The sequence below is a fragment of the Thrips palmi genome, unplaced genomic scaffold, assembly GCF_012932325.1.
Source record: "Thrips palmi isolate BJ-2018 unplaced genomic scaffold, TpBJ-2018v1 HiC_scaffold_15, whole genome shotgun sequence".
In the NCBI taxonomy this organism is placed as follows: Eukaryota; Metazoa; Arthropoda; class Insecta; order Thysanoptera; family Thripidae; genus Thrips; species Thrips palmi.
The window spans coordinates 4,290,953-4,317,842 of record NW_023144624.1 but is presented as its reverse complement, the minus strand read 5'-3'; the positions used below and the strand labels follow the sequence as shown (position 1 = coordinate 4,317,842).

General features: G+C 65.5%; 1 protein-coding gene across 1 annotated transcript in view; it reads right to left on the bottom strand.

Moving 5' to 3' along the window:
• The window catches only part of LOC117641381, a 160,359-nt gene that overhangs the window by 104,085 nt on the left and 29,384 nt on the right, over positions 1-26,890 (bottom strand). Inside the window, exon 2 of the mRNA XM_034378645.1 lies at positions 11,555-11,798. Coding sequence (XP_034234536.1) covers positions 11,555-11,699 — 145 coding nt within the window. The 5' untranslated portion in view covers positions 11,700-11,798. The remainder of the gene's footprint in view (positions 1-11,554; positions 11,799-26,890) is intronic.

Below are 26,890 nucleotides of genomic sequence, written 5' to 3'. Positions count from 1 at the left end.
CAGAAGACTGATTCCGAGGGTCGTTTTCGTATCGCTGTCTCTGTCGCACTCGTGGGGCGTCGCGCACCACCGGCAGGCGGAGGCAACCCGAGCAGCGCGACGCCCGGCGACGCCGCGACAGCAGAGCGACAGCGGAGACAGCGGCGGGGGTCGGGGGGCGTCCAGCGCGGCACCGCGTCGCCGCCTTCACAATCACTGGACGAGATAAGAAAGGCGGCGGACGTCAGGCAGACGATGAGCGACACGGCGACCGGCGACGCGGCGACGCGACACGTCAAAACAGTCGAACGACGGAACGACGGACGGAGAGTGGCGGTGGAGCGGCGCGCGGCGGCGCGGCGGCATTCACGTGGGACTGGGTAGGGGGCTTTCATCCGCGGTGAGGACGTCCTTTGCGCTGCTGTGGGGCTGCCTGGGGCTGCCTGGGGCTGCCGGGCCCGGGCCCCGCCATTCAAACTCCACGAGGAACCCCTTTGGGTGCCGTGGCGGCCCAGGACGGCCCAGGGCGGCAGGCTGCTGCCATTCAACAGGTCTGAGAACTCGCGCAGCAAGTCGACACGAAGGACAGTGGACACCATTCAGGGCGACGCAAGGCGACGCGGACGCCCTAAGAGAGATAGCCATTTCCGGCTTCGTATTGACGAGAGGGAGACGGAGGGGCAGGAGCGGAGGAGGAGGAGAAGGAGGAGGAGAGGGAGCGAGACGACACGAGAGCACCGCGTCGGCACACTGCCACAATCATTAAGCCTCGGTCGACCCTCGCCATGATTTCTCATAATGATAATGAACGCGGCGGGGTAGAGATGAACAACGCCAAGTGCACGTCGGCCGCACACTCACTCACTGACTCACACACACACGGTTGACCGGCGCAGCGCTCTGCGTCACTCCCACGTATCACCCCGCCGTGCCACGCCGTGCCACGCCGTGCCGCCATTGAGGCAGAACGCCCCGAGGGTACAGGCCGGCAAGCCGCCCAGGCCGCCCAGGCGGCGCAGGGGTCGCACGGGGTGGCGGGGCACTGACGGCTACCCCGCGGCCGGCCCCGGGGCGCCCGTCGCCGAAAGGCCATGTTTGTGGGCCGGAGCGGGGCGAGGCGGGGCGAGGCGAGGCGGGGCGGAGGCCCCTGGTACTGTCGGCCGCGACTCACATCGCCGGCAATGTATGGAGCAGATCTCACACACACACAGACGCGACCCACAGAGCACACGGTCGGAATACAAACTGGTTCCGTATTGCAACCGAAACAAACAAAAGAGCATCGGGCGTGTCGCCGCGCCAAAATATCTCGCCAGATTTAATGCTAACGCTCGATATAGGTGCCGCGCCCCCGCCGCCCCCATCCCCGGCGCCCGGTCTCAGACAAGCCCGTTGCAAATTCAGCACACACACAATACGGGCGGGCCGCGCCGGGCCGGGCTTCGAAACCTCGGCGCGATATTGTTTTTCTCCACCCCGCGCTCCGCTCCGCGCTCCGCACGGCCAGCAGCACGGCTCTGCATCCCCGCGGGGGTCCGTTAATGCACAGCCAGTGTGGGACACTTTAATAAAACAGAATGCAGATTGATTTATGCTGTCCGCGCGCTGTTTGCACAACAACCAGTAATCCCGGCGCGGCCGGACGGACGGGGCGAGACGCGGCGAGGCTGTCTTGGAGCGGCGGCACCCACGCCGCGCCCTGCCCGCCTGCAGCCTCGTTCCGCGAGGGGGATATCTCGTCGAGCCGTCTGTCTCGCACCCAAACGGGACGCCCCGTGAGAGCGAGAGAGACCTTCCTCCCCCTCGGAATCAGTCCGCCGGCTGCCTGGCCGTCCCCGCCGTGGGAAAAGCCAGCCCGGAGGCGGACGTATTGAATCAGGTGTATCTTTGAGCGCGCCACCACAAGCTGGCTCCGCCCGGCTCTGCCTGGCTCCGTGCGGGGCAGCGACGCGCACCTCCCAAACCTCGTCGGCATCCTCGTCTTTCTTTCTTTTTCCTTCTCTCTCTCCCTCGCTTTTTTTCTCGGCCATTCACGTCCCCCTCCGCGCGTCCTTATTATTTTACCCTTTGTGGCGTGCAGGCCGTGCAGGCCGTCATGAATGAGAGGGATTAGTACAGTAAATACACGCGGACCGGGGACGACAACCACCATCACCACGACGACGACGACGACCGCCGCCAGCACCACCGCGACGCCAGCGATGCGCTGGACAAAGGCGGCAGCCAATTGCAGCAGCCGCTGGAACCCCTCCGGGCCCGAGGCCCCAATCACCAAGGTAAAACCCCGTCCCGGCGAAGCGGCGATTGGTGTGGGAAATGCATCCCTCCGGGGCGTACAGCGTGGCGGCGCAGCGGCGCGCGTCCCAGCCAACGCAGCGGAAGCCATCAGGCAGCACATCCTGCCCGCCGTTACACGGCCACTCCAGCCGCCGCGCGCGTGGCCGAGCGCGCAACGACGCGGCACTCGCACTCCGCCGACGGGGGGTTCGAGTACCGCCGCCGGCGAGGAGGAGGAGGAGGAGGAGAAGAAGTACGAGATGCAGAGCGCCTCGCACACACGGCTGATCCCTCCCCGGATATGAAGCCGTTCCCGGAGCACTACAGGCAGGCCGGGCGGGCCGGGCGGGCCCTTCCCCGCAGCAGGCGAACGGCTTGGCGGGCTTGGCGATGCGGCGCCGCCATCTCGAGGAGGTAGGCGGCGCCGCCCTGCCACGCCCTGCAGCCCGGCACAGCATCATCGGAAAACAGGGCGGCTCCGCTCCAGCGCCGCTCCAGCGCCGCGCCACACTCGTCAACCGCAGTCGTAAACAGTCAAATGGGCCGCAATCCAAGACGGATTCGGCCTGAGCGGCCGTCGTTTCGGATGCACCTCCCCGACGACGACGCGGCGCTCGACTGGCACAGTCCCCCCCTCAGCCCGCGGCGGCGGCGCCCGCGCGGACCCCACAGCATTTTCGGCATTATTCGAAATCGATACCGTATTTGCCCGGCGTATATTTGTCGAGGAAAGGCCGTGGGGCCCGTGCGTGTGTGTGTGTGTGTTGTGTGTGTGTGTGTGAATGCAGTGCGCGCGTGTGTGGGAGCGGGGGCCAGCGCCACTGTGTGCGTCTGACACAACACGAACCGCCGCGAGCGCCGCCGCCGCCGCGCACTCGCACGAAATGTTCTTTGTCCATTTTCTCGAAACGCGCTGCCTGATTCACAATCGGCTGCGCACCGACTGTTTGCGGCCGGCGGAGAAACAAACCGCGCCATACCTCCGCCTTGGCCGCGGGGCGACACCGCGACACGGCGTCATCGGCGGCCTCGGGGATGGCGGCGGCCATTGTTGCAATATCGCGGCGCAAATGAGCTTCCGGTGGCCGGCGGGCCGGAGGGGCCGCGGGGGCAGAGAGGCCGGCCAGTCGGCACATCAAAGCGGGATAAACGCAATCCAGTTCCAGCGACGCTATGCAGCCGAAGTCCCTGTTTGTCCCGATACAGTATGAAAAACAAAGCGGAACAACGCCGAGCGCAGGACCCCGATGGATCGCGTGATCTGAGCGGCGGCGTTTGGTTAAGTTTTCTGTGTTTAAGTCGCTTTCGGGAGCTCGGAGGATACACGTTGCATCTGGCGTCCACGCTCCACTCACGTGACAGTACCCCAGGACGAGCTATTCGTAGTTCCACCGGCGGCCACCAGGCCCGGCCAGGCGGCGCTTTGAGTGCCAACGGGAAAAGCAAAACGAACCCACCGCGCGGCCCACGCCGCCGCGCCGGAAAGTCCGGTCGGCCGGCCAGCCGCCTGCCGCGCTTGATCGGACTTTCATTACGACGAAGAAAAAGGACTTTACTGCCGCTCGCGGCGTGCGTTGGCTCGCCTGCATGGATTAGCGGCCGACCCTCCGCCTCGCTCCACGCCGCCCCGCCTCGCCCCGCCCCGCCCCGCCCCGCCCCGCCCCGCCCGCCCCGCCCCGCCACGCCCCGCCCGCCGCCAGCGTAGGGCGCCACAAAGCTTTACTACCTATAAAAGTGTGATGCGTGTCACCTGATACACCGCAAGCAAGGTGCTGCCACCGTCGCCGCGACAAAGGAAACGCAAAATAAAGAGGAGGGAAAAAAGAACTCGGAAAAAGGCTGGAAAAAAAACGCTAACGCTAACAAGAAAGCAGATGATATGGATCCTAGTTCTTTTCTTGTCGTCATAATTATCCGCAAGAGTAGGCAAGCTCACGTTAAGTCCACTTCCTAGAGCATTTCTTGTCACTGATAGCATTTATCTAGAGAGCATTTCTTCCCACCCGTACGAGCATTTTTTGCTGCCCCGCTGCCAGCTTGCCGCGTGAGGTGCTGCGCCGGGCCGCGCGAAAGAGCTTCGTTGGTGCGTCGCCCAGGTCGCCATCAGCCAGACGATGACGCAAATATAGATCGGAGGGGCGTGGCGCAGTGGCGTGGCGGGGCGGGGCGGGGCAGGTCCAGCGACACGCGAAAAGGGAAGGAAAAAATAAAAAGGAGGCGATACAATGGAATCGGGTCGCACCATTGCGTCTCCATGCCGCGACGCTCTGCTCACGCGGTTGACGGCCGTTTTCCCTTCGGGCCGAAAAGAAGAAAAGTCCATTCCGATGCGACACCGCCCCGCCCCGCCTCGGAATAACCGGCTGAGGAGGCGTCTCCGCGACTTAATTTCCAGAGCGAGTCAGTCGACAGCGCGCCCCTCGGGGACCGCCCCGCCCCACCCCACCTGGGGCCGCGGGGAGCCGCGCGCAGAATGCACCCCGGGGCCCTGGGCGGCCCTGGGCGGCCCTAGGCCCAGGTCGTCCGGGAGGGAGCCTCGCCTCCTCCAGGAAGGGCACCGGCAACAACAACGCAGAGTCAACCTTTGGCGGGCGGCGCGTCGCCACTTCATTGAAAATGATTAAGTTTGCCATACACCCCCGCCCCTACCCCGCGCCATACAGGCAGACAATTAATTATTGATTCGCTAAACACATCAAAGAGGCCCGCTAATTACCTGCGCATAGAGAGCCGGCAAGGCAGCGGGGACCAAATCCAGGCTGGCTGGCTGGCTGGCTGACTGGCCGGGCTGGCAGGGCTGGCGGCCACACTCCGCGTTCAATCCTTTCAAGGCCCCTAATCCCTTCAGAAGGGGACTCATAGCGCGCCGCGCCCTCGGCCCAGCCTCGGCCAAGCCGACCGGCGCGAGGACCGGCGGCGATGCCGGGCGATGCAGCCAGCCGCGGCTCCAGCCTCCAGCCTTCCAGCATTCCGGCCCACCGACCGCGACCGGACAGAAAAAAATGTACGAAATGAAAGGCAAGAAAAAGAGTGGAGCGCGCAGCGAATCAGAGCGCCTCCAAAACACGCACACCAGTGCACCAGTGGGCAGTGAGTCGATTCCAGCGAGCGGCGCGCCGCCGCGCCACAAAGACACTCCACTCCCCCGCGCCAAATCCTACCCCCTGCCCGAGACGCACCTTGGGGTGGCGCGGCGGTGCGGGGCACGGCACGGCACGGCACGGCACGGCGAGGCAGAGGCCTGCTCCAGTGACTCCACCTTGCGCGCCGCAGCCGCTGCTCCAGCCGCGCCACAGCCACGCTCCAGCCAAGCCGTGTTATTAGAGAGGATTTCGCCCTGCTTCGCTATGCTTCGCTGTGCTTCGCTATGCGCGGTCAAAGGTGTGGCGCGGAGGCGCGCGGGGCCGCGGCACCGCAAGCAAGCAGCATGCAAGGCGCACACACGAGTGGGGGAGAAGAGAAACACAGCGTCTCAAGGCTCCCCGCCAAGCCCCTGTCGGGTAACCCCCCGCGCCATGCCAGGGTGTTCTACCTTTACGGGGCCTTAGTCGCTTCCTTAGGTTTTGTACCCCACCTTGAGTCGCCTCACCACGTAACGCCAAAACGCCTCAAAACAAAGCACCACAAGGGCGCGCTCTTTTGAACCCTTCGCTCCCAAACCCGTGCATGAGATAAAGCAATGCATGGGCCGCCCTTAGGGGCCCACCCTGCAAAGGTAACGGGCCCTGGGAACACGTCACTTTGAGACGGGGGGTGGGGGTGCGCCAGGCCAAAACACCGAGAGAGAGGAGAGAGGAAGGGAGAGAGGCCAGAAAACCTGCGCCGTCCATTGGGGACGGCCATTGAAAGGTAACGGGGCAAACAACCTTCAAATAAATAGGCTGAAAGAGGCGCAAAGGTGTGTGGTCTGCAAACACCTTATGACCTACCGCACCCCCACTAGTAAAATCAAAGTGAAAGGTGTTTACATGGGACGCACCCTTTTCAAGTGAGCCTAAGCAGCCATGCATTGCTATCTCATGCAGTGGTTAGCCCAAGGTGTTTCAAAGAGAGCGCCTTAGGCGCTTTGTTTGAGGCGCCTTTTGGCGTTACGTGGTGAGGCGACTCAAGGTGGGACAAAACCTAAGGCAAGCGACTAAAGGCGTCAAGTTTTAGAACACCCCCGAATGAGAGGGAGCACGCCCGCAGCGCAGCCATGCCACCGGGTTGCCTACCTGCACGGGGCTCGGCCTCCCTCCTTAACGCCCAAGCTAGCCCCCTTTTTCCCCTCTCTCTCTCCCCTCTCTCTCTCTCTCTCTCTCTCTCTCTCCCCCACACACACACCCACACACACACACACCACACACACACACACAGGTGACGCGCTCCTTGTCCGTGTCGCGTCCAAACTGTGTAAGACCGATAAACCGGGGCGGTAATCCTGGACGCCCGCACTGTAATCTGGGCCCGAGCCGCGCAACGCGTCAACAAGGACCTGCTGGGAACGCGTCGAGAGGGAGAGCGAGAGGGAGAGTGAGAGAGAGAGAGAGAGAGAGAGAGAGAGAGAGAGAGAGAGAGAGAGAGAGAGAGAGAGAGAGGAAGAGAGAGAGAGAGAGAGAGGAAGAGATGGGCGGCCGGGCCGGTCCATTGGCGCAAACGCCGCCGGATTGAAATCGGCCAATCAACAGGGGCAAACAAACAGACATACACTCAAGTAAATAAAAGAGAGAGAGAGCGAGGCGCAGAGAAGCCCCCCCCCCCCACTGTTTTGTGGCCGGCTACATAAATTGGCCGGCGCAGGGAGCACAGTGTGCACACAGTGGTCGGCGGAAGGAAGCACAGGGGGTTCTGGCCGCGCTCCGGACCGCTCCGGACCGCCCCGGACCCGCCGGCCAGGGTCCGGTCGGGGGGAGGCAACGGCGGGCCTCTCGCGATGACCGCGTCGTGGTGTCCGCGCTGCTCGGCACTGCTTTCCATAAAAACGCCATCCGCCACGCCCCGCCACGCCGCACCCCGCTCCACCCCGCCCCGCCCCGCGGGACGCAAATGAGCTGCCGCGGACAGGACGGACGGACGAGCCACCACGAGCCGGGGCGGGGCGGGGCGGGCGACCCTCAAGTACAACGAGTGCACACCGCCTCGACCCTGCCTGGCCACCGGTCGCGTCGCTCTCGCTCTTAAACCAACGCGCTTCGGCAAAAGTTTGTGCAAAACGTTGCGCTGCGGCGGGGCTTCGCGACCTGCCTGCACTCATCGCTCTGTCTCTCTCGCTCCCATGTGACGTCACGTAGGGGTGCGAGAGAGACAGCGAATGGTTCGGAATCGCCCTGTTGGCCCGGCCGGGATGAGCAGCTCAACAATGCCCGGCTGCTGAATATTCCAAACACCGCGCCGTGCGGCCTCCTCGCGGCCTCCAGCGTGCCTCCAGCGTGCCTCCAGCGTGCCTCCAGCGTGCCTCCAGCCCCACACCTCCTTTCTGCTCCAGCCGGACGTCCGCGCGAGGATGCAAAAACAGACTGCAAAGAAAAAGCCGCCCGGATTCGGACTTTGCGGGCGAAGCTGAGCGAAAGCAGCGGCGGCCTGGCCGGGGCGGAAGGCCCGGAGGGGTCAGAATACAGGAAACATAATGGCAAGGCGACGCAACGCGACGCAACGCGAGCACGTGAAGAAGCGGGCGGAGAAGTCGCTTGTTCGCCTCGCCTTCACTTGGCAGCGCCCCAGGGCACACACAGGCGCGGGCATGCGCACGCACGCACTCACACACGCGCACGCCGGGGAAGGGGCGCCAAGAACCGACAAACCAACAGGCCAAAAGAGGCGCCGAAAAAAGCGCAAAAGCGTTGGGAAAGGGGTCGGGAGGAAAATGGGCAACTCGTACACCACTGCGGAGCCGCCAAAACTGGGAGCGTGATTGGTGGGAACCGGTCGGGGTGGGGGAGGGGGTGGGGGCCAGCCGCCTTAACATAATTACCTCGGCGATCCCCATCACAAAAGTTGTCTGGGATTGTGCCAGCGAGATAGTGCTTCCCTTCCCTCACGCCCGCCAGGGCCCAGGGCGCAGGACCCAGGGTGCAGGGCGCCCACCCCGGGCCGGCGACGACGGACACGGTACGCCCCGCCCCGCCGCCCCGCCGCCCCGCCAACGCGGCCGAGCGGGGCGGGCCGCTCCTCGAGACGGCCAAGCAAGGCAGCGCCGCGGCCAGCCGGTCCTTTCCCCGTCCGCGCCGTCGCCGTCCTCGGCCCGTCCGCCGCCTGGCCGTGGAGGGCCTTATGAGGACTCGGTGACGGCCCGGTGGCCCGGCGGCCTGGTCGGGCGGCCCGGGCGGCAACAGGTGGGCTGGCCCTCGACGCCGCGACTTGCCTCGCCACTTTCGCTAATTTTACTCAAGGAGCCCGGCAGCCCGGGCGGCGTTTCACAGGTTTCAATGGACCCTTTCAAGACCGCCTCCTCCACCCTCCAGCCGGCGCGCCCCCCGCCCTACGCGGCACGGCCTCGGCCTCGGCGACGCGGCGGAAAACCAGCTCGCCATTGTTCGCGCCATTCCGTCGACCGGCCGGAGAAACACTCCAACGCCGTCGTCGAGTCTCGTGGCGCCGGTTCGAGTCCCGCCGACGGCGACCGCCGCGGCGCCGCCAAGGCCGTTTCCTTTTCGGCCTCACTTCGCAGCAGCCGACGCGCAGTTGTACTTCGTGGAACCGGTGGCGCGGCGCGGTGCGGCGCACCCCGAGCAGGGCCTCGCGTTGATTGGGGGATGGGAGGGTCGGGGTGGACGACGGGGCAAACGCCTTGAGGAGGGTATTAAGCCGGGCGTCGAGTCACGCGACAGCAGCGACAGCGGCCAGCCTTGTTTTCTGAGAACGCGCGCAGGTGCGGCCGGGCGCGGCCGCGGGGGAGGATCTCCCCTCCTCATCAAGGCGCCGTCGCGACGTCGGCGTCGTCGTCGGCGCCCTCCCCCGCCGGGCCGCCACGCCCCGCCACCCCGCCGCGGACAAGACCGTTTACAACTAATACCGGCCCAATTCCGGGCCGCCTCGAATCAAACGGACCCAAACGGCCGGACAACCTAATACAGTCTGCCAGGCTGCCCTGCCAGGCCGGGACACCGCCACCGCCCCGGGCCAGGCCACCCTCCGGCCGCACCGACCGCCAAGGCCACGCCGCGGCCCTCGGCCTCGGCCCTCCCCGCCCCGGGCTGCCTCGGCCTGCCTCGTCTTGCCGCGGCCACTTCATCGCGTCGGCCAAGGCGGCCCTGTCCTGACGGGCCGCGTGGCGCGCGGAGGTTATTTATCGCTCTTATTGAGATATCGGGGCGACCGGGCCATCATCGCCGTGTCACACGCAGGCGGGCGGACGGACGGACGGACGGACAGACGGACAGACAGACAGACACGCGCTGACCCCGCGGCCACGCCCGCACACCCGCCCACGCGACCGCCGCGCCAATAACACATCAATCAGGCGTCAATCAATTATTCAATCAATCAGCCTGTCATTAATCCTGATTTGCCGATAGTCCAGGGTCAATCTGCCTGCCTGGCCGCCGCGTTGAGGGGCGGCACGCCCTCCAATATTTTTGGCGCGCGCGTTTGTCACTTTTCGGGGCGCGAGTTGAAACGCCGCCACGGCCAGATTGGCGGCCGAAGCACGAAGCGAAGCGAACCGCGCGGCGTCGCGTCCGCCGGCTCGGCTAACGGGGCCAAACGCGCAGTGTTCTGCGCTGGCTCGGCGTGGCGGGGGCGGCGCGGGTGTGTGGCCGATTTGCCGCGAATTTCGGGGAGGGAAGCGGCAAGCGCGCAGGGGGTGGGGCGCGGCAGGGCACGGCACGCCAGGGGTGGCTTCAAGAGGCTCAAACACACTGGGGTGGAGGGTGATTTTGTTGTTCTGGGCGGGGAAACACTACAGCGCTCGCGCTCGCACGCGCGTGGGGAAGGCCGTGGCGGCCGTGGCGGCCAGCATACGGACGGGCCGGGCTGACGGACAGCGAGGCGAGGGAGGCGCGGCAGACGCATAGCGGCAAACGGGCAAAACGCGGACAGATGGACAGAACCGCTGACCAAAGGCCGTGTCGGCGCGCATGTCTGTCTAGTCTAAAAGAAGCGCCACGCACACACACACACGCACGCACAGGGCCTGCATGTTCGAAGCGTAACCGAGTTAGCGCCGCGGCGGGGCGTCGAGCGCCTCGCGCGCAGCGGGGACGGCAGTCGGCAGGCCGACCAGATGGAACCGTGGAACAGCGCGGCGCCGCGACGCCGCGACGCACATTTGGCCGTGAAACACGGGGCGCGTGCAATGCCTGGCGGGGCGAGTGCAGGGAAGTGCATGGGGTAGGCCAGGGCCGGCCAGGGCCGCGCCACTGCAAGGGGAGGCGAACCGATCAGGCGCGAAGTGCACAGCAGATGGTGCAAAAGTGACGCGCGGACAAACAGTGGGTGGGCCAACACCAGCCCAGGCCGTGGCGCGCCGTGGCCAGGCGTGGCGAGGCGACCCGGCAAATGCCACAACCAAACAAACACGACGAGTTGCGTTTTTCAGCGCCGCGTGCGCGATCGCCGACACACCCCCGGCCACCGTATGGCTCCGTATGGCTCGCACCGTTGCGGTGGCACGGACGATCATCGTCCGTGATATTTTTATTTATTTTTCCCCACTATTCCGCCGCTCCTTTCCAAAACAGCCCCTCTACTTTGCAAACATCCTCGCGCAACACACACCGCCTGCCTGCCGCGCCGCCGCGCTGCCACGCCCACGGCCCGACACATTTCGCTTATTGTTTCCTCCCTCGCTCTTTTCCTCCCTGAAACACACACATACACATACACACACACACCACACACACACGTACACACACACACGCACACAGTGAGCTCCCCTTTCTTCGTACTACCACTACTACTTGGCTCCCCCTCCGAAAGACGGGCGAGAATCTCGAGAAAGCGGCTTACTGCGATATGAAAAGCGCTCTCCGTGATGGAGCGACAGGTGTGGCGAGTAAAGCTGCGGTTGCAGGGCCCGGGGCCAGGCCCGGCCCGGTCCTTTAGGGCCCAGCAGGGCCGCCCCGGAGGGCCAACGCCTCGGTCCACGCCGCTCTCCCCCCGTATAGCCAGCTGCGAATAACGGCGTTCTGAGATTCTGGGCGCGCGCTCACTCACACACGCGCACTCTCTCTCTCTCGGCCGTCCGCTTTTCCTCACCGGCCGGATTTGAGCCGAGCGCAGCTCCCCCTCATCGCCGTCCGCGGATTTCCGCCCCCTCCCTCTTTGGCGCGCTCTCTCGCTCCCCGCCGCGCGACTAGCCAACAACTACTGCTTGCCTTACCTTTGGACTTGTCGGAGGATCTGCCTGCGGCGACGGGTCCCACGACGCTCAGCAGCACGGCGGACAGCACGAGCGCCGCGGCGGCCTTGGAGACGGCCTCGGAGACGGCCTTGGCCACGGCCAGCGCCGCGCCGGCCCTCGACATGGCGGCGACGTGGTGCGCGGCGCACGCAGCGCTCACGCGGTCATGGGCGCCACTCTCCGCGGCCAAACTGCAGCACTGACGCGCCCCGACGCGGCGGACCTGCAAAAGCAAAACGCGCACGTCCATTAGGCTTCCGGCAGAGTGATTTCGAACCGCGCCGCTCGCCGCGCCGCCTCGCTCGCACCGCCGAGTGCTGCAGGCTGAGCGAGGCGGCGCGACGAGGACGCTGCGCGGAGGCGGCCCGGCCCGCAGTGGCGCCCCCGTGGCCGTCGCCCTGAATGGGGCTGAAGGGGATTAGGCCGGACACACATTCAATAACACGCTCTCCTCCACCTGGCCGCCTCTCTGTCTCTCTCCCTCTCGCGCGGCTTGCCGCGGCTCTTCCTCCGGGCCGCAGCCTCGGCCGCAGTGCCGCCCGGTGAAGTCAGAGAGGCGGCAAGGCGCGTCATACAATGTTAAAAGAGAGCCGAAAGCACTCCCGGACTCCCGGTGCGACAGAGACAAAACACGCTGAGTGCTGCCACGGCACTGGCTGCCCGCCTGCCCGCCTGCCCGGCTTGCCTCTGCTCCGGGAGAGTCGTCCGGAGAGCCGTCCGGAGACGCACCGGAACCTCAGTCGCAGAGCCGAGGGCCCCGGAGCCCGGCACAGCCCGGCAGAAGAGCCCGGCGCACTCCAGGGGGCAGGAAGACACAACGACTCCGGGAAGGAATGGAGTTTGACCTCCGGGGTCACACAGAAGAGGGTGAGCGGGAGAAAACACACACACAGACGCGCTGGCTCCCTCACACACACACCGTAATGCGCCCTCTCGGGATTTTTCCACGCGATGACGGAAGGCGCGGTGCCACCGGCAGGCCGACGGCAAGCTCGAGTCGCGGCCGAGCGAAAGGGAAAGCCGGACCGGAAGTCGGACTAATTTCCGGCCGACTCGGAACGAGGTCAAGGCTCTCTTTCATGCGGCTGGCTGGCGCATCCGGACTTCGTTAGTTAGCAGGTCGAGCGTGGCGCGTCGCCGCCGAGCCATTCGTTACTTCCACCAGGACGACGACGACGACGACGACGACGCGGAGTCTGAGGCCGAGTCGCTACACCGCGGCGACGAGGGAGGAAGCAGGCGAAGCAGGCCGCCGACGAGGCGATAACCGCCCCCAATCAATCAAGCGCCTTTGCCACAGTGTAGGCTGCGCTTCGCGGCACGGCACGGCGCGGCACGGCGCGGCCCATCAAAAGGCCAAGTCGTCGCCTCACTTTGTTCCGGCCCTCCTCCCGGCCCGTGGGGGGCGTGCGGCGGGGCGTGCAGAGGGAGTAGTTTGTGTCCTCGGGGAGAGACCGCCGCCTCGCCTCGCGGGGTCACGGCTCGGCGCGCGGCTCTGCGAACGCTGCGCGCCACGATCGACGGGGTGGTTGGCCCGACCCGGCCCGGCCGTCCCGCCGCCGTCGCGACACACTGAACGCTACAGATTGAGGCATTTGCCAAACCATTTTGATAAGAGGATTACAAAGGAGGACGGCTGCTTATCGCCATTTTGACACGCACAAAAGGATTGGCTGCGCATTCAGTGGCGAGACGAGACGAGTCGGGGGAGTGGAGGAGTGGAGCCGAGTGGAGCCGAGTGGAGCCCTGGTGGAGGCGGGCCGCGCGGCCGGGATTACAAGTTGTATCAGCTCCTCGTCGTCCCGGCCGCCTCGCTCCAGGGCTGCAGGGCCGCAGGGCCGCAGGCTGCAATGCGACGTGTGCGCCGACGGTGGAGTAACGAGGAGCCAGCATCAGTGGCGCGCTGTGCGGGGCACCGCGGAAAAACGGCGCGGAATTTGAATTCCATCCACAACAACACGACAACACGGACTACACGACGAGCAGCGAGGCGGTCTCGGGGACAAAGCGGCGAGCAGAGCGGCGAGCAGTGCGGGGGGCGGTGGAGGCATCCTCAGCATCACGACATCGTCCGTACGTACGTGCTCTGACCCTCCACGGCCATACCGCCCCCGCGCCGCGCGCCGCCTGGGGTCCCACATGAAGCATGGCATGAGCAAGGGTAGAGGAGGGAGGGAGGGAGGGGGGCCCGACCCACCCCACCCACTTTCCACAAGTACGTCAGCGAGTACACGAGGGGAGACGAGCGGGCGAGCGCGCCGTCGGACCCATCATGCAGATTAGTTGCAAACATGGCCGAGCAATTTTTCATATTTCGCTATTTAGAGCGTCGTGCTGGTTTTTTTTCGACGCAGGGTAGGCGCGGCGCTCTTGATCGGGCGGAGCCCGCAGCAGTGCGCCCCGCCCCGCCTCGCCCCACCGCACGCCGCGGGCGCCGCCGCCGCCCCGCCCCGCCCCGCCCGCCCCGGGACAATGGCCCATTAGGCTGGCCGCGACTTGCCGCTCGGCCGGCTCGGCTGCGCACTGCGCGACGCCACACAATCGGACGAGTTTGATGGGCGCGCGATGAAGAGCCCTGGACACTGCCGCCACACTGCCGCCGCACTGCCGCCACTGGGCACTGCACTGCCGACGACAACAAGTGCACCGCACACGTGCCTGCGCGCGGCAACACGGGCGTCAAGCGCACCGCCATAACAGTTATTGCGTAAACGCATTCAACTCGTCCGTCTGCGCCTCCGCGCGACCATCATCCGCAGCCGGCGGGCGGCCCTGGCGACGACGGCCCTGGCGACGACGGCCCTGGCGCCACCGCCGCGCCCCCGAGGCCTGAAGGAGCACGGAGCGGAGGGGGAGTGCTGCTGTGCTGCTGCAGTCACGGGCCGCGGATCACGGAGGAAAAAATAACGGAGCCCGGCGCGGCCTCAAAGAAATCAAAATTGATTTTGCTTTTTGAAAGCGAGTGCGCGGGCGCGGCGACTTCGGTGGTGGCTTCGAGAATTCGCTCGCGTCGCTTTGATGGACGGTTCCGCAACACGCGTTCCCTTTCAGCGCCGAACGCCGCCAAGTTACAGTGCAGGGAAGGAACCGAGGAAGCAAGGAACGGGGCGCAGCGCAGTTTCATCCGCCGGTTTTATCATCCCCATGCAGTCATTATTCCAGTCACTAATGTCGCCACTAACAGTATAGAGCCCCGTCAGCAGCAATAAACGGTCACCGCTTCAGCAGCCTCCGCACACACGCGAGCACACGCGCCGCGCACTGACCACCCCCGGAGGGGACCATAAATTACGTAACGTAATGCACACACGCACACACGCGCACACACACACACACACACACACACACACACACACATGCACACACACATGCACGGCGACTGGGGCTGACCAAGACGACCGCCCTGCGTCGCCACGCGACCAAGAAGTTCCGTCGTCGTTACAGTGTAGACGGCTTGTCGTGCAGTGGGCTGAATTCGGGAGGCCACTGCGTCAAATCTAACTGTGGTTTCAGCCTTCGCCAAATGTCCCAGTATTCCCAGTATCCCAGTATTCCCACTCTTCAAATATCCAACTAATCTATCTTTAATTTTAGTTTGCCACTGGTTCGGGGCAGGCGTAATTTTGGCTGAGACAATGCATCCTCTTCCGCCGAACACGCGTGTTTTAATTTTAATTTCTTTTTCGCACCTCCCTTGACGTCGGCGCCCCGTGGGGCCCTGGCTGACGTGGGGGCGGCGGCGCGTTACTGGCGGCGACGTGAATGGCCATCGCGCCAAACAAAGCCGCCTCGGACGCCGTCGGCCGTCGGGGTCCTCGTGGCCTTATTGCCGGTGCGGCGACTTTGGGCCGATACGACGTCAGTCCGTCAGCCACGCGTCAGCCTGCGTCAGCCCCGCGGCCAGAGGTATGGAAATATGCCGCACCCTCTCTTTCTATCTCTGTCTCTCTCTGCACCCCGCCATCCACAGCCGCTCGCCACAGCGCCCGTCCCGGCGGAGTGACAACGATAGGCAAGTCCGCGCGCAATAAAACTAATTGCATTTGCGCCAACTTTCAATAATCAACTTGTCAGGCCTCCCCTCGCCCGCGGCGACGCGGCAGCCAGTCAGGCAGCCAGCCCGTGTGCAGTATAGTACAGGGTGCATTCTCTCACGCAGCGCGCGGTCCCTCCCCTTCCCTCCCCTCCCCACCCCTCCTGCCGCCGCATCGCCAGCCCTTTATGGTAATGGTAAACAGACGGGCCCCGGCCCGGCGGACACGGACGCGCGGCGGGCCGGCCTACCCCGCGATCCGCAGGCGCGACGACACCGCGTGCAGAGTGTAGAGGTGCCACCCGGCGCCATGGCAGCCACTGCAGCCACCGCAGCACGGCGACAGAGGAGTAAGTGCCGCGCGGCAACCCTAGCAGCGCGCAGCCGCGCACCATTATTCGGAAACAATTAACCTTGCGCGTTAAATTCCATTGTGCGGGGATGTGGTCGGGCGGGGCGGGGCGGGGCGGGGCGGGGCGGGCCATACGTGACTGCCGGCACTTGCAGCACGGCGCCGCGCCGCCACGCCGCGGGCCGGATGCGTCAAGTCGCTCCACTGGCACGCCGCGCACGCCAAGCACGCCCCGGCGCATGACCGCACACGCCGAAAACGACGGCAGGTCCCCGGGTTCGAACACCGCCGCCGCCATCGCCATTTTCCATTTCCCAACCGTTTTCCCTCAACTCTCGCCACGTGCACGGCACTTCACCGCGCGACCGAAGCCGAGGCCGACGAAACCCAAATTGCCGGCAGCAATTATGTATTTTTTCGGAGGGCCGCCCCGCCCCGCCCCGCCCGGCAACCACTTCCTGGCCACTTCGGCGAGCTCGGCGAGCATCGGGCCGAAAGGGGTGCAAGCAACCCTTTGCAGCAATGACTGACTTGACCGATACGACGGAAGTAATTGTGGCCGGCGGCGTGCCGAGTGCTCAGGGGCGGGGTGGGGCGGGGGGGTGGGGCGGGGTGGGGCGGGGTGGGGGGGGGGGGGGGGGTGCCCGAGGGCGTCACGCCACCGCCTTGTCCTCGCGAGTGCAGTCGACTGCAGCGTCTAGGAAGGGGTTGGCGTGTTTCACCTCTTCATGATAAGCGGACGTGCCGGGAATACGGACGCCATGACGCCGTGCAGGGCCTCGCCGTGGAGGGGCGGGCTGGCGGGGCGGGGAGCGCGCGGCGGGGCGGCCGCTCTCGTGCACTACTGGACCACTCGACGCCGCATGTGTGCGCAGCGCGGGGCGGGGCGGGACGGGGCGCGGTGGCGCGGAAGGAGACGGTCGGACACTTCGGGGCGCCGCGCCTAGTTTATTAATCGGGAAAAACGGAACGGCACGGCGGCGTGGAACCGTGGAACGAACATTGGAGCGGGCGGCCGGCCCTCGGGCGTGCGGTGCGGGTGGCGTGCCGGGGGGCGTAACCCCGGGGGACGTCGCGTCGCGTTGCGTGCGGCACGGAGCGGGGCGGGGCGGGGCGGTGCCGTCGCGGTGGCTGCGTCTGACCCAATTAAGACGAAGCCTCAATGAGGGTGGTTCGTCGTCGGCCCCGCCATCCCGCAGCACACCGACACACCGCACGCGACAGGCGCCGCATCCGCCTGCCTGCATCTGCCTCGCATCATCCGCGTCCGTCTCTCCCGCACAGCATGCACCGCCCGACAGCGCGACACGGTCAAAAAACCGTTTCCACCCGAAAAAAAAAACGAAAGTTTTTCGTTGTCGGCGTTCAGTTTGACGGCGGGAAACGCGATAGCCGTGCGCCATGGCGGCGGATGCGGGGCGCGGCGCGCTTCATCACCTAATGGACGGACAGGCCGCGGCACCGCGACACCGCGGCATGGAGGTGCCGCGAGGACAAACAGCGCGCGGTCACACACAACACATGCACGCACACACACATGCACGCACACACACACACACACACACACACACACACAGCGCCGGCGCGGTCACGTGGCGCCGCGGACACGCGCGTACTCGTGTCGTCGCGTGGGACCGCTATAAATCGAGCTTTCGCCCGCCTCGCCCTCGCCGATTCCTTTATTGCAGCCGGCGGATGAATCGAGTGCGGCGCGGGGCGCGGGTTGGCCTGGCCGGGGTGGTCGGGTCGCTTGGGCGGGGCGGGGCGGCACTGCCGGGGATTAAGCGGCAAACACGACCGCACGTCGCCGTCCGCGGAGTCCGTGGAGTCCGCGACCGCGGGGTGCGTGACGCGCCGCCCGCCTCCCTGGAGACGGGGCGGGCAGCGCGGGCGGCGCGGCCGGGGCGAGCAGCCCGTTCCCCGTCACCGTGCCGGCCCAGTGCCGCCCACCCCCGCCGCCCCGCGAACGAAGAGCGGAATGAAGTCTCCTTTGCCTTCCACGTGAGGAAGTCGGCAACTAACACCCAATCGTATTAGTCGGTTCAAGTTGAGGGCGTAGGCGGCGACGGCGGCAGAGGGCCCGAGGCGACGCGCCACGCGAGGCGCCCCGTTTTCCAGCGGGGCCGCGGCGTCGTGGCGCCGCGTCCCCCCCGAAAATGAACTTGAAGCAACTTGATATTCTGCAGCCGGAGTGCCAGCGAGTCCCGAAGCAGGAACCGGGGAACCGGCGAACCACCCTCCGAGACATCAATAAAAGCGACGCGCTCCTGTGATATGCTTCAATCTCCGCCACCCCCTCGGCCCTCGGCCATCGGCCGGCCTGAGTCCAGGGACTGGAGTCCGGGGACTGGAGTCCGGGCCCTGGTGCCGCCCTGGACCGCCTTCGCCGTCAGCCCTTTGCGACGCCGGGCCGCCGGGCCTTATCGCTACCATCCCGGCAAAGGGAAAGAAAATCCGGGGCAGGTACCGTAATGCCGCACTTGGCTTAGGGCAGCGCCGGGCAGCGCGCTGCGCCGTGCCATAATGGCCAAGTTTTCTCGGAGACGTAACGATACCACGCAAAAAAAGCGGCAAAAAGCGGCCAAAAGTTGCCGACGCGAGGCCAGCGCCGCCAGGCGGCCGCCCCTGCAAGCGCCGCGAAGAAGAAGACACCCACACCGGAAATTTGCGACTTCAGAAAAAAAAGGAAAGTTCTTTCGGCGCACGCTGATCTTGTTTCGGTGTTACGTTTTAGCAATGAAAACGATACAAAACGAAAAAGAACGCAGCTGGATGCTACGCTGCAGCTTAGAGCAAGGGAAAGCTCGGTCTGAACCGTTCGAGCCTTCCGACAACACCAAACAGCGAGGCCCGCTGGTATTTTGTGAGTAATAGCTCCGGCTTTGATTCGCTTGACCTGAAAATGATCGAGCGAGGGGCGGGCAGTGTGTGGCCCGTATCAGTCTCGCGGCAAGTTGAAGCGGCGCGGGGCAGGCAGGGGCAGGGCGGCCACCCTCCCACACCCTTGTTTCTGGCCGGCGACATCTTGACAGCCAGACCCGGCAGGCAGGCAGGCAGGCAGGCAGGCAGGCAGGCAGGCAGGCAGCAGCCAGGCAGGCAGCGCCCTGTCGCGACCATCCCCCGGCGAGGCGGCGGCAGAAAGCAGGCGGCAGTCCTGCACATCGCGCTGAGCGCTGCCAAGCCCAAATCATTCCCGCCCTCTTTTTAAAATCCCTCGCTCCTTTCCGAATTAAAAACACCTCCCCTTCTGTTTTCACTGCGCAAATTGTGTTCTCCCTCCTTCTTCTCTCCCTTCCGCTTTCCGTTTCCCGCGCTTTCCTGAAACCGGAAACTTGGCAGACGGTCCGCGACGACCGCGCTCGGCTAATCGTCATTGCAGTGCGGTCCCCGTCGGCCGCCGTCGTTACAAAAGTCGCCCGCGCCTCGGGAGGCTTTGCCGTGCTTGCAGTGCCGTGGGCCGGGGACGGCCGGGGACGCAGCAAAGCGAGCACGGCGCAAACCGCAACGACAATTACCAAAAGTGTTCCTCTTTTTCTTTTTTTTTTTCGTCCGCCTTTCCCGGCGCAGGGCTGGCGGCGAGTGACGGCGCGCTTATCAGGCTGCGACTTGGAGAGGGGCGGCGGGGCGGCCGCCGTGCCGGGCCGGTGATTATGAGGGAAGGGTTGGCGACGACCAACTCCCGGGCCGGGCCAGGCGATAAAGGTGACGAGGGACACCGGAGTGTTTAATAGTTTTCTCTATTAGCCGGCCGAACGTGCCGCACGCGGGGCGCCACGCGGCGCGCGCACCAAGTTGAGGCGCGGCGAAGCCAAACTGCGCGCGAAATGGGTGCGGCACGGCACACCGGCAGCGCAGCCAAACTTCATCGATTTCGGGCTTCGGGCTTCGGGAACGCCCTGCGGCAGTGGAGTACACGCCCTGCGGTGCGGACGCGTGTCCGCGGTGTCAAAAGGCGCGGCCCGGGGCGCCGTCAACCCGAACGCGGGCAGGCGGGCAGGCAGGCAGGCAGGCAGGCAGCAGGCAGGCAGACAGGACAGACAGACAGACAGACAGACAGACAGACAGACAGACAGACAGACAGACAGACAGACAGACAGAGCGCTGCCCTGACACGCCCCACACGGCGAGGGCATTTTCAAGGTACTTTCTGCTTTCCAGTCGGCGGCACGTCGCGGCCAGAGACAGGGGGCGGGGGCAGCCGGGGGCGGCCGAGGGGGCGGCGGTGGGAGAGGGCCAAGAGGTGAACGAAAGGGTGGGGCACTCCGCTCACTTCCCCGCCCGCCGTTCCCGCCGCACCTTCCGATATTAATGTTTGGACTACGATCTACGGTTGCTCAAGCCTGGATTTCATGTCAAAGTGATTTTTCGTGGTTTTTTTCTTTCTTTCCTCCTTGCTGGCGTTGCCAGCCCGCCACAACCGCGCCAGTGGAAACCAATCACGGTCTCTGCGTCATCGATATTACTCGACCGCCAGTTTCTTATCCAGCGGCGGCCGCCCCTTTCACTTTGGCAGTGTATCGGCCGCAGCAGCCGCGGCCGAAAAACGCAGCGCGACGCAGCGCCCTCCCCTCCCGTGCGTTTTCCTGTTTTCGCACAGGCATGCGAGCCGGGCCGGACGTTGCGAGTGGGTGTGTGTGAGTGAGTGTGTGTGGGGGGAAAGAAGGGGATGAAATTCCGACGCTAGCGCTTTGCCTGTCGCGCTCATTCATCGTGTGAACTCGCAGGATGAATGGCTTTTGAGCGCGACTCTACAGCCAAACCGGGACACGGCCGTCTAAACTGGCTGCCAGCCCCGCCAGCCCCACCAGCCGGCACAGCCGCCGACTCATTGGCAGCACACAAACTGTCAACAAAGCCAAACTCCCTTTTCTCCGCTCACTCCCAGCCGGCCAGCCAGCAGCCAGCCATCAGCCAGCCAGCCGGCGGCGCATTCCGAAGGAAACGTCGGCGAGCGGCGAGTGATCCTGAGCGACGCGTGACGCCGGAAGTTTTCAAGAAACACCGCCACGCCGCGCCCCGGCTACGCTACGCCTGCATTCCGGGGTACGCGGCCACGGCAAGGCACGGCCAGCACTGCCGGCACGGCCGGGGCGTACCCAGAAACGGCTCGCCAGCAGACAGGGGTTTCGGGGGGAGGGCTCCCCACGGACCAACCTCGGACCAGGACCGCGTCGGCAACCTTTAGCGACCCCTGCACACCGCGTGAGCCGCGGGCAGCCCCTGGCCATCCCCAGGGCAGCATCTGGACGGCGGCGAGGTTCAGCGTTCGGACAGCCGTCACCAGAAGGGCGTCACCAAAGCGCGTCACCACAGGACTTCACCAGAGGGCGTCACCAGAGGGCTTCACCAGAGGGCGTCACCACAGGGCGTCACCACAGGACGTCACCAGAGGGCGTCACCAGAGGGCGTCACCAGAAGGGCGTCACCAGAGGGCGTCACCACAGGGCGTCACCACAGGGCGTCACCACAGGGCGTCACCACAGGGCGTCACCACAGGGCGTCACCACAGGGCGTCACCACAGGGCGTCACCACAGGGCGTCACCACAGGGCGTCACCAGAGGGCGCCAGCTGCGGCAAGGACGCCTAGATACTCCCCGGCGAGGCGGCGAGGCTTACCGCCCGTTCGAGTCGAGCCGCGCGGCGCCGGGCCTTCGGACGACCAGCCGGGGCTGTGGCGGGGCCACCGCATCGGAGCCGAGCCGATCCGCGGCCAACCCTCACAGCACTCGGTACGTGACCAGTGCGCGAATGTGTCGCCACCACAGAGCCGGCCGCGGGGAGGGGGAGGGGGAGGGGGAGGGAGCGCGCCGCGGAGGGGCCGCAGGGGCGCGGCGCCGGGAGGGGAGCGGGCTTAACTTTGACATCCTCTCTTAGAATGATCCACAATTCGGCCGGCTGGCCCAAGGCCTGGCCCGTCCTACTGGCACTCGCAACAAAACACGCACATAGAAAAAAGGGGAGAAAAAGGGGCCGAAATCTCCCCCCTTCCAACATGTTTTTTCAGCCTTTACCGCAACGGAACCCAGCCGAAGGTAAAAACGACAGCCGTCACCGCCCTGCGCCGACCTGCGCTCTACGCCGGTGGGGACAGTAAACCCAGACGGGATGAAGACGACGTGCACGGCGTCGCACCACCACGTCGAGGGCGGGGCGGGGCGTAGACGGCGGGGAGGGTGCAGCGACGCAACGTGGGCAGGAGAGGAGTGCACATACACACACACACACACACACACACGTTGCAGCAGCCCCCAGGAATTGTGACAAACAGCTAGATCGTGCCCCGAAGCAGCAGAACACCGTGTACACACGTAAACACACCCACACAGCCACAAGGCCAACCGGGCAGAGCCATACCGAGCTACCGGCCAGTGGCCAGTGGTTCACCGGGCACGTCTTATTTACCCCCTTGGTGCTCTCGCGGCACGGCACGGCACGGCACTGCGTGGCCCCATCATGGCTCCAATTCTCATACCTCTTCACATCCCAACGCCCAGCTCAGCCACGCCACGCCCCGCCACGTCCCGCCCCGCCACGCTCGGGTGGCTCGCTTAGTCGCCTGATTTATATCTGATTGTATAGTCGCCAGCGCTTCGACGCCATTTCACCTGTCACTGCCCCCCCCCCTGTCACATTAGGAGCGCCATGCACACATGCACACACACACATGCGCACGCAGACACACACACACGCACTCCGAGGGACGCAATGATGGAAATCAATTATTAAGCCGTTCCCTTCCAATCTCGGCCTTGTTGACTCGCTTTCGTTCCATTACGGCCCTTCGCGCTTCCCACTTGGCGCTTCGCGTCGCTACACTGGTAGCCCCACCTGTCGGCACACTGGTCGTTAACGTTCAGATTCATATTAATGCGCAGAGCGCACACACAGCGACAATTGCCCGCAACATCGCCGCCGCCGCCGCCGCGGCAGCAGCCAGCCCAGATGAAATGTACACATCATCTCTGGAGGAGAGCAGCCCGGGCGGCCAGGCAGGCAGCCAGGCAGGCGGGCAGACCAAGGAGTCCCAATCGACGCCGCGCTCATCCTCGCCGCCTTCATCCTCGCCGCGCTGCAAGTCCCGCAAAATATTCCGCGCGTAATTGAATAATGAAGTACGAAGCAGGCGAGCCGAGGCGGGCCGAGGCAAGCAGGCGGGGAAGTAAGTAACTGGTGCTGCCGTCTGGCGGCGGGGCGGGCAAGCCGGCAAGAAGGCGCGTTAGCAATTAATGCTGCACCCCTGGCGGGGCTGGCGGGGCTGGCGGGGCTGGCGGGGCACATTTGGATGCGGTTTTCGCCCCACCTTGGCTCCTTGGGGGATGGGCTGGCGTGGCGTGGCGTGGCCGAGGCTGGTGCCCCGTGCCACCCGTGCCCCGTGCCGGCGCGCTGGCGGCGGCGGCGGGGTCATCCGCCTTGCACAGCCAGCTCCACAGCGCCGCAGCCCGCCGCGCCGGCGTCAAACGGAATCCTAATTGGCATTTTGGCCCTTCCGCCGTCTAGCGAGTCTGGCGGGTCTAGCGAGTCTAGCGCGGCCTTCCTTTGCCACTCCTTGGCCCCGACGGCGGCGGCGGCGGCGAGTGCGTGCAGCGTAAACGGTAAATTTTGGGGCCGCGTTTGCTCGGAATCCCACTTGAAATAAGCAGCAAACCGGGGGAAAACATGCGCGCGCGACTTTGGCAGACTTTACAGAGCGAGTTGGCACGACACACACAGGGCGCGCAGGCGCGGCGAGAGAGCGCAGCCAGGCCGACGGCAGGCCGCGGGACCGGGTAGGGTAGGGAATGCCTGTCCGAGCCACACAAAGGGATTCTCGATGCAAACTCGTCGAGAAAATGTTTCGCCGCATTTTGCACCGGCACTAGCTAGCTCGTCGGCCGCCCCAAAGTTGCCGGAATGTCTTAATAACGCTCGCGCACTACTCTCGGCCCTCCCCCCGCATGCAGCACCTGCACTGTGAACGCCCAACGCCCCGCGGCCACGCGTTCGATTTTTACCTTCCCTTTTATTTATTTTATTTCCGGCCCTTTACGACAAAGCGGTCGGCGCGACGAGAACAAATGACTTTTCTGGACAAATTATATGCCCTCGGGCAGTCCGGGACCGGGCTGGCGGGGCTGGCGGGGCTGGCGGGCCGGGGCCTCTAACTTTGGCCCGCCAGCGCCGCCAGGTCATCACCGTTCCGCAACTTTTCCTGCCGGCATGAGAGGGAACGGCGGGGAGATACTTTTCGGCAATGAAGACGGATCGAAGCCTCGGCGTGCGTGGCGTGGCGGGGGCGTGGCCCTCGAGCGGCAGCTTGCCGCGGCGCACTGTGTGCAGCGGGGAAGTAGGTGCTTTCTCCCAAACCGCGGCGGGAAATTTCCCCGTCGATCGAGTCGTTGGCCCCCCTGCTGGCATCCGGCGGCGGCCCGCCAACATCTTTCCCTGCAAACTGCGCGCGGTGACACGCGATCTCCGCCGCCTTCGCCCAGCACAGGCTCGCCCCGGCGGTCCGGACTCCGCGGCGCACAGTGGGCCAGAAGACCGGTGGAGGCGGACAAAACTCTAGACGCGTTTTGAGCTCCAGAGTCGCTGAACAGGGCTCAAACCGAACGTGTGACCCCACCAATGGACTCCTCCTTCGGAGAGCAATCCATTGGTGGGGTCACACGTTCGGTTTGAGCCCTGTTTTGCTACTCTAGAGCTCAAAACGCGTCAAGGGTTTTGTCCGCCTCCACCGGTCTTCTGGCCCACTGTGCGGCGGCCTTCCGAATTCCGGCAGAGACACTCCCCGCGATTATTCCTCGCCTGTTTTCCACTAACCCTCCTTGTATCCTCTCACCCTCCCCCCATAAAACTGCAGTATCGCTCATTAGGTTAGGGCCGGAGGGCCCCCGGAGGGCTCGCCGAGGAGGGCGTGGCGGGGCGTGGCGTGGCGGGGCGGGGAGGGGCGGGGACGGGCGGGGAGGGGCCAGGGGGGGAGGGGCGGTCCGCCACAAAGACAAGACAAGGGAGGTGAGCAAGGCGGAGTGGCGGACTGGCGATGCTCCCTTGTTGCTCACCTTTCATATTCCATTCCGGCAAATTTCCTCCGGGGACGGCCCAAAGTGGCCCCGCCTTGCGTCCGCCCGCCCTGCGCCCGGCCCAGCCTGCGCAGCCCAGCGCAGCCCAGCGCAGCCCAGCGCAGCCCCTCAACCCTTTCTAGCGGGGCGTGAAAGGGTTCGCGCGGGGCCCCTGAGACTCACTCCAGGCCTTCAGCTTGCCTCCAGCTCCAGCGGGCCGGGTGCGCCCTCCAAGAGGATCCCCCGCCCCGCCCCCGCCCCGCCCGGGGTCCGGTCCGCCGGCACGACTTTGTTCAGGGCGAAACCTCACAAAATTGCCTGCCGGCAAATTGTTAATCAGGACACGGCGACCCCAGGGAAATCCCATCCCACAACACGCCGGACGCCGCCAGGATGCCGCCAGGACGCCGCCAGGATGCCGCCAGGACGCCGCCAGGACGCCGCCTCGGCCGGCCGGAGCGTAGGCCGGAGACTGCACTGGAAGACCCGGAAGCCAGACTGGGCGATCGCAGTGAGCCTGACCGGCCTGACCCACATCGGAGAGGCTAATGCTCCGGGTAATGGGCTGTAATGACACAGCGTGTGTCTTGCAGTGTCTTACCTGGCGCCGACCGCCCCGCCAGAGCACAGTGCCCGACAGTGCCCTGGCCGCCCCCGGCTTTCAATAAGCAAACGCGCTGCCAGCCCGCCCACACGGCGACGACTGTAAGCCCGCCTGCACAACCACCACCGCGCCGCGCAGCGAGAGCGAGAGAGACGCACACACGCAGGGCCCAGCGCGCGCACGGGTGCGAGAGAGACGGCAGACGGACAGCGCCATTTATCCAGCCTGCCGCCGGTAAACTACGCACTCCCAGTAATAACAGTCATAATCCCCAATCATCGGAAATCACGCCCCGGCTGGCCGACTCCCGTAATGAGTGCGAGGGAGAGAGAGAGAGAGAGAGGGAGGGAGAGAGGGAGAGAGGGCGATGGCGCCGCCCGGACAGGCACTGGCCAAGCCGCGCTTCCATTCCGAATCAGGGCGCGCGGGGCGCGGGGCCGTCCGCAAAGCCGCTTCCTAATGGGAGCGAGAGAGACAGACACACACGGGGCCGTCCGTAAAGCCGCTCACTAATGGGAGCGAGAGAGACAGACACACACGGGGCGATAAATCACTTTTAGCCGTGCAGCCGGGGCGGGGCGGGGCAGGGAAGGGAGGGGTTACATATTTCATGACGCGTTTTCTTCGGCTGCGAGACGAGCCATGGGCAGCACCAGGGCACTACTAGGCCAGGCCGGCCAGGCCCGAGGGCCCCGCACTGTAACGGCCTGGCGGGGCGCAGCTGGTGCCAGTGTAGGCGCGCACCATTCACGCGGACGACAAGCAGGGGGTCAAGCTGGCCGATTTATGTCTGGGGGGCGAGAACGCGCGTCCCGTCCAGCGCGCAGGTACGCCGCCGCGCCGCCGCGCACCCAGTGGCCGTGAACGCCGTCGAACAGCCGCCGCACTCGTCGCGCCGCCCGGGCCATGCGTTACTGGAACGCCCCGCCCCGCCCGGCCGGACGAATAAAGTAGCGGGCGACAATGCCGGCGGTGGTGCGGGATGTCTTCCTCTCCTCCACGCTGTCGCTGCTGCAGCAGTGCCTGCAGTGCCTGCCCGTCGCGTTCATCATCGTCGTCCTCGTTAGCGCGACACGGCGGCGCAGCGGCGCAGCGAGGTGCCGCCACCGCCAGCACACCGAGAGTCGTTTTCGTCGCTGTCTCTCTCGCACTCATGGGGCGCCCCCTGTAGGTGCGAGGGAGACGAGCGACTCTCGGAATCGGTCGACGGACCGCCACCGTGAGGGACTCCATGCTGCCGCCAACCAACACCCGTGTGCCGCGCGGCTGCCGCCGGGGGGGCTTAGG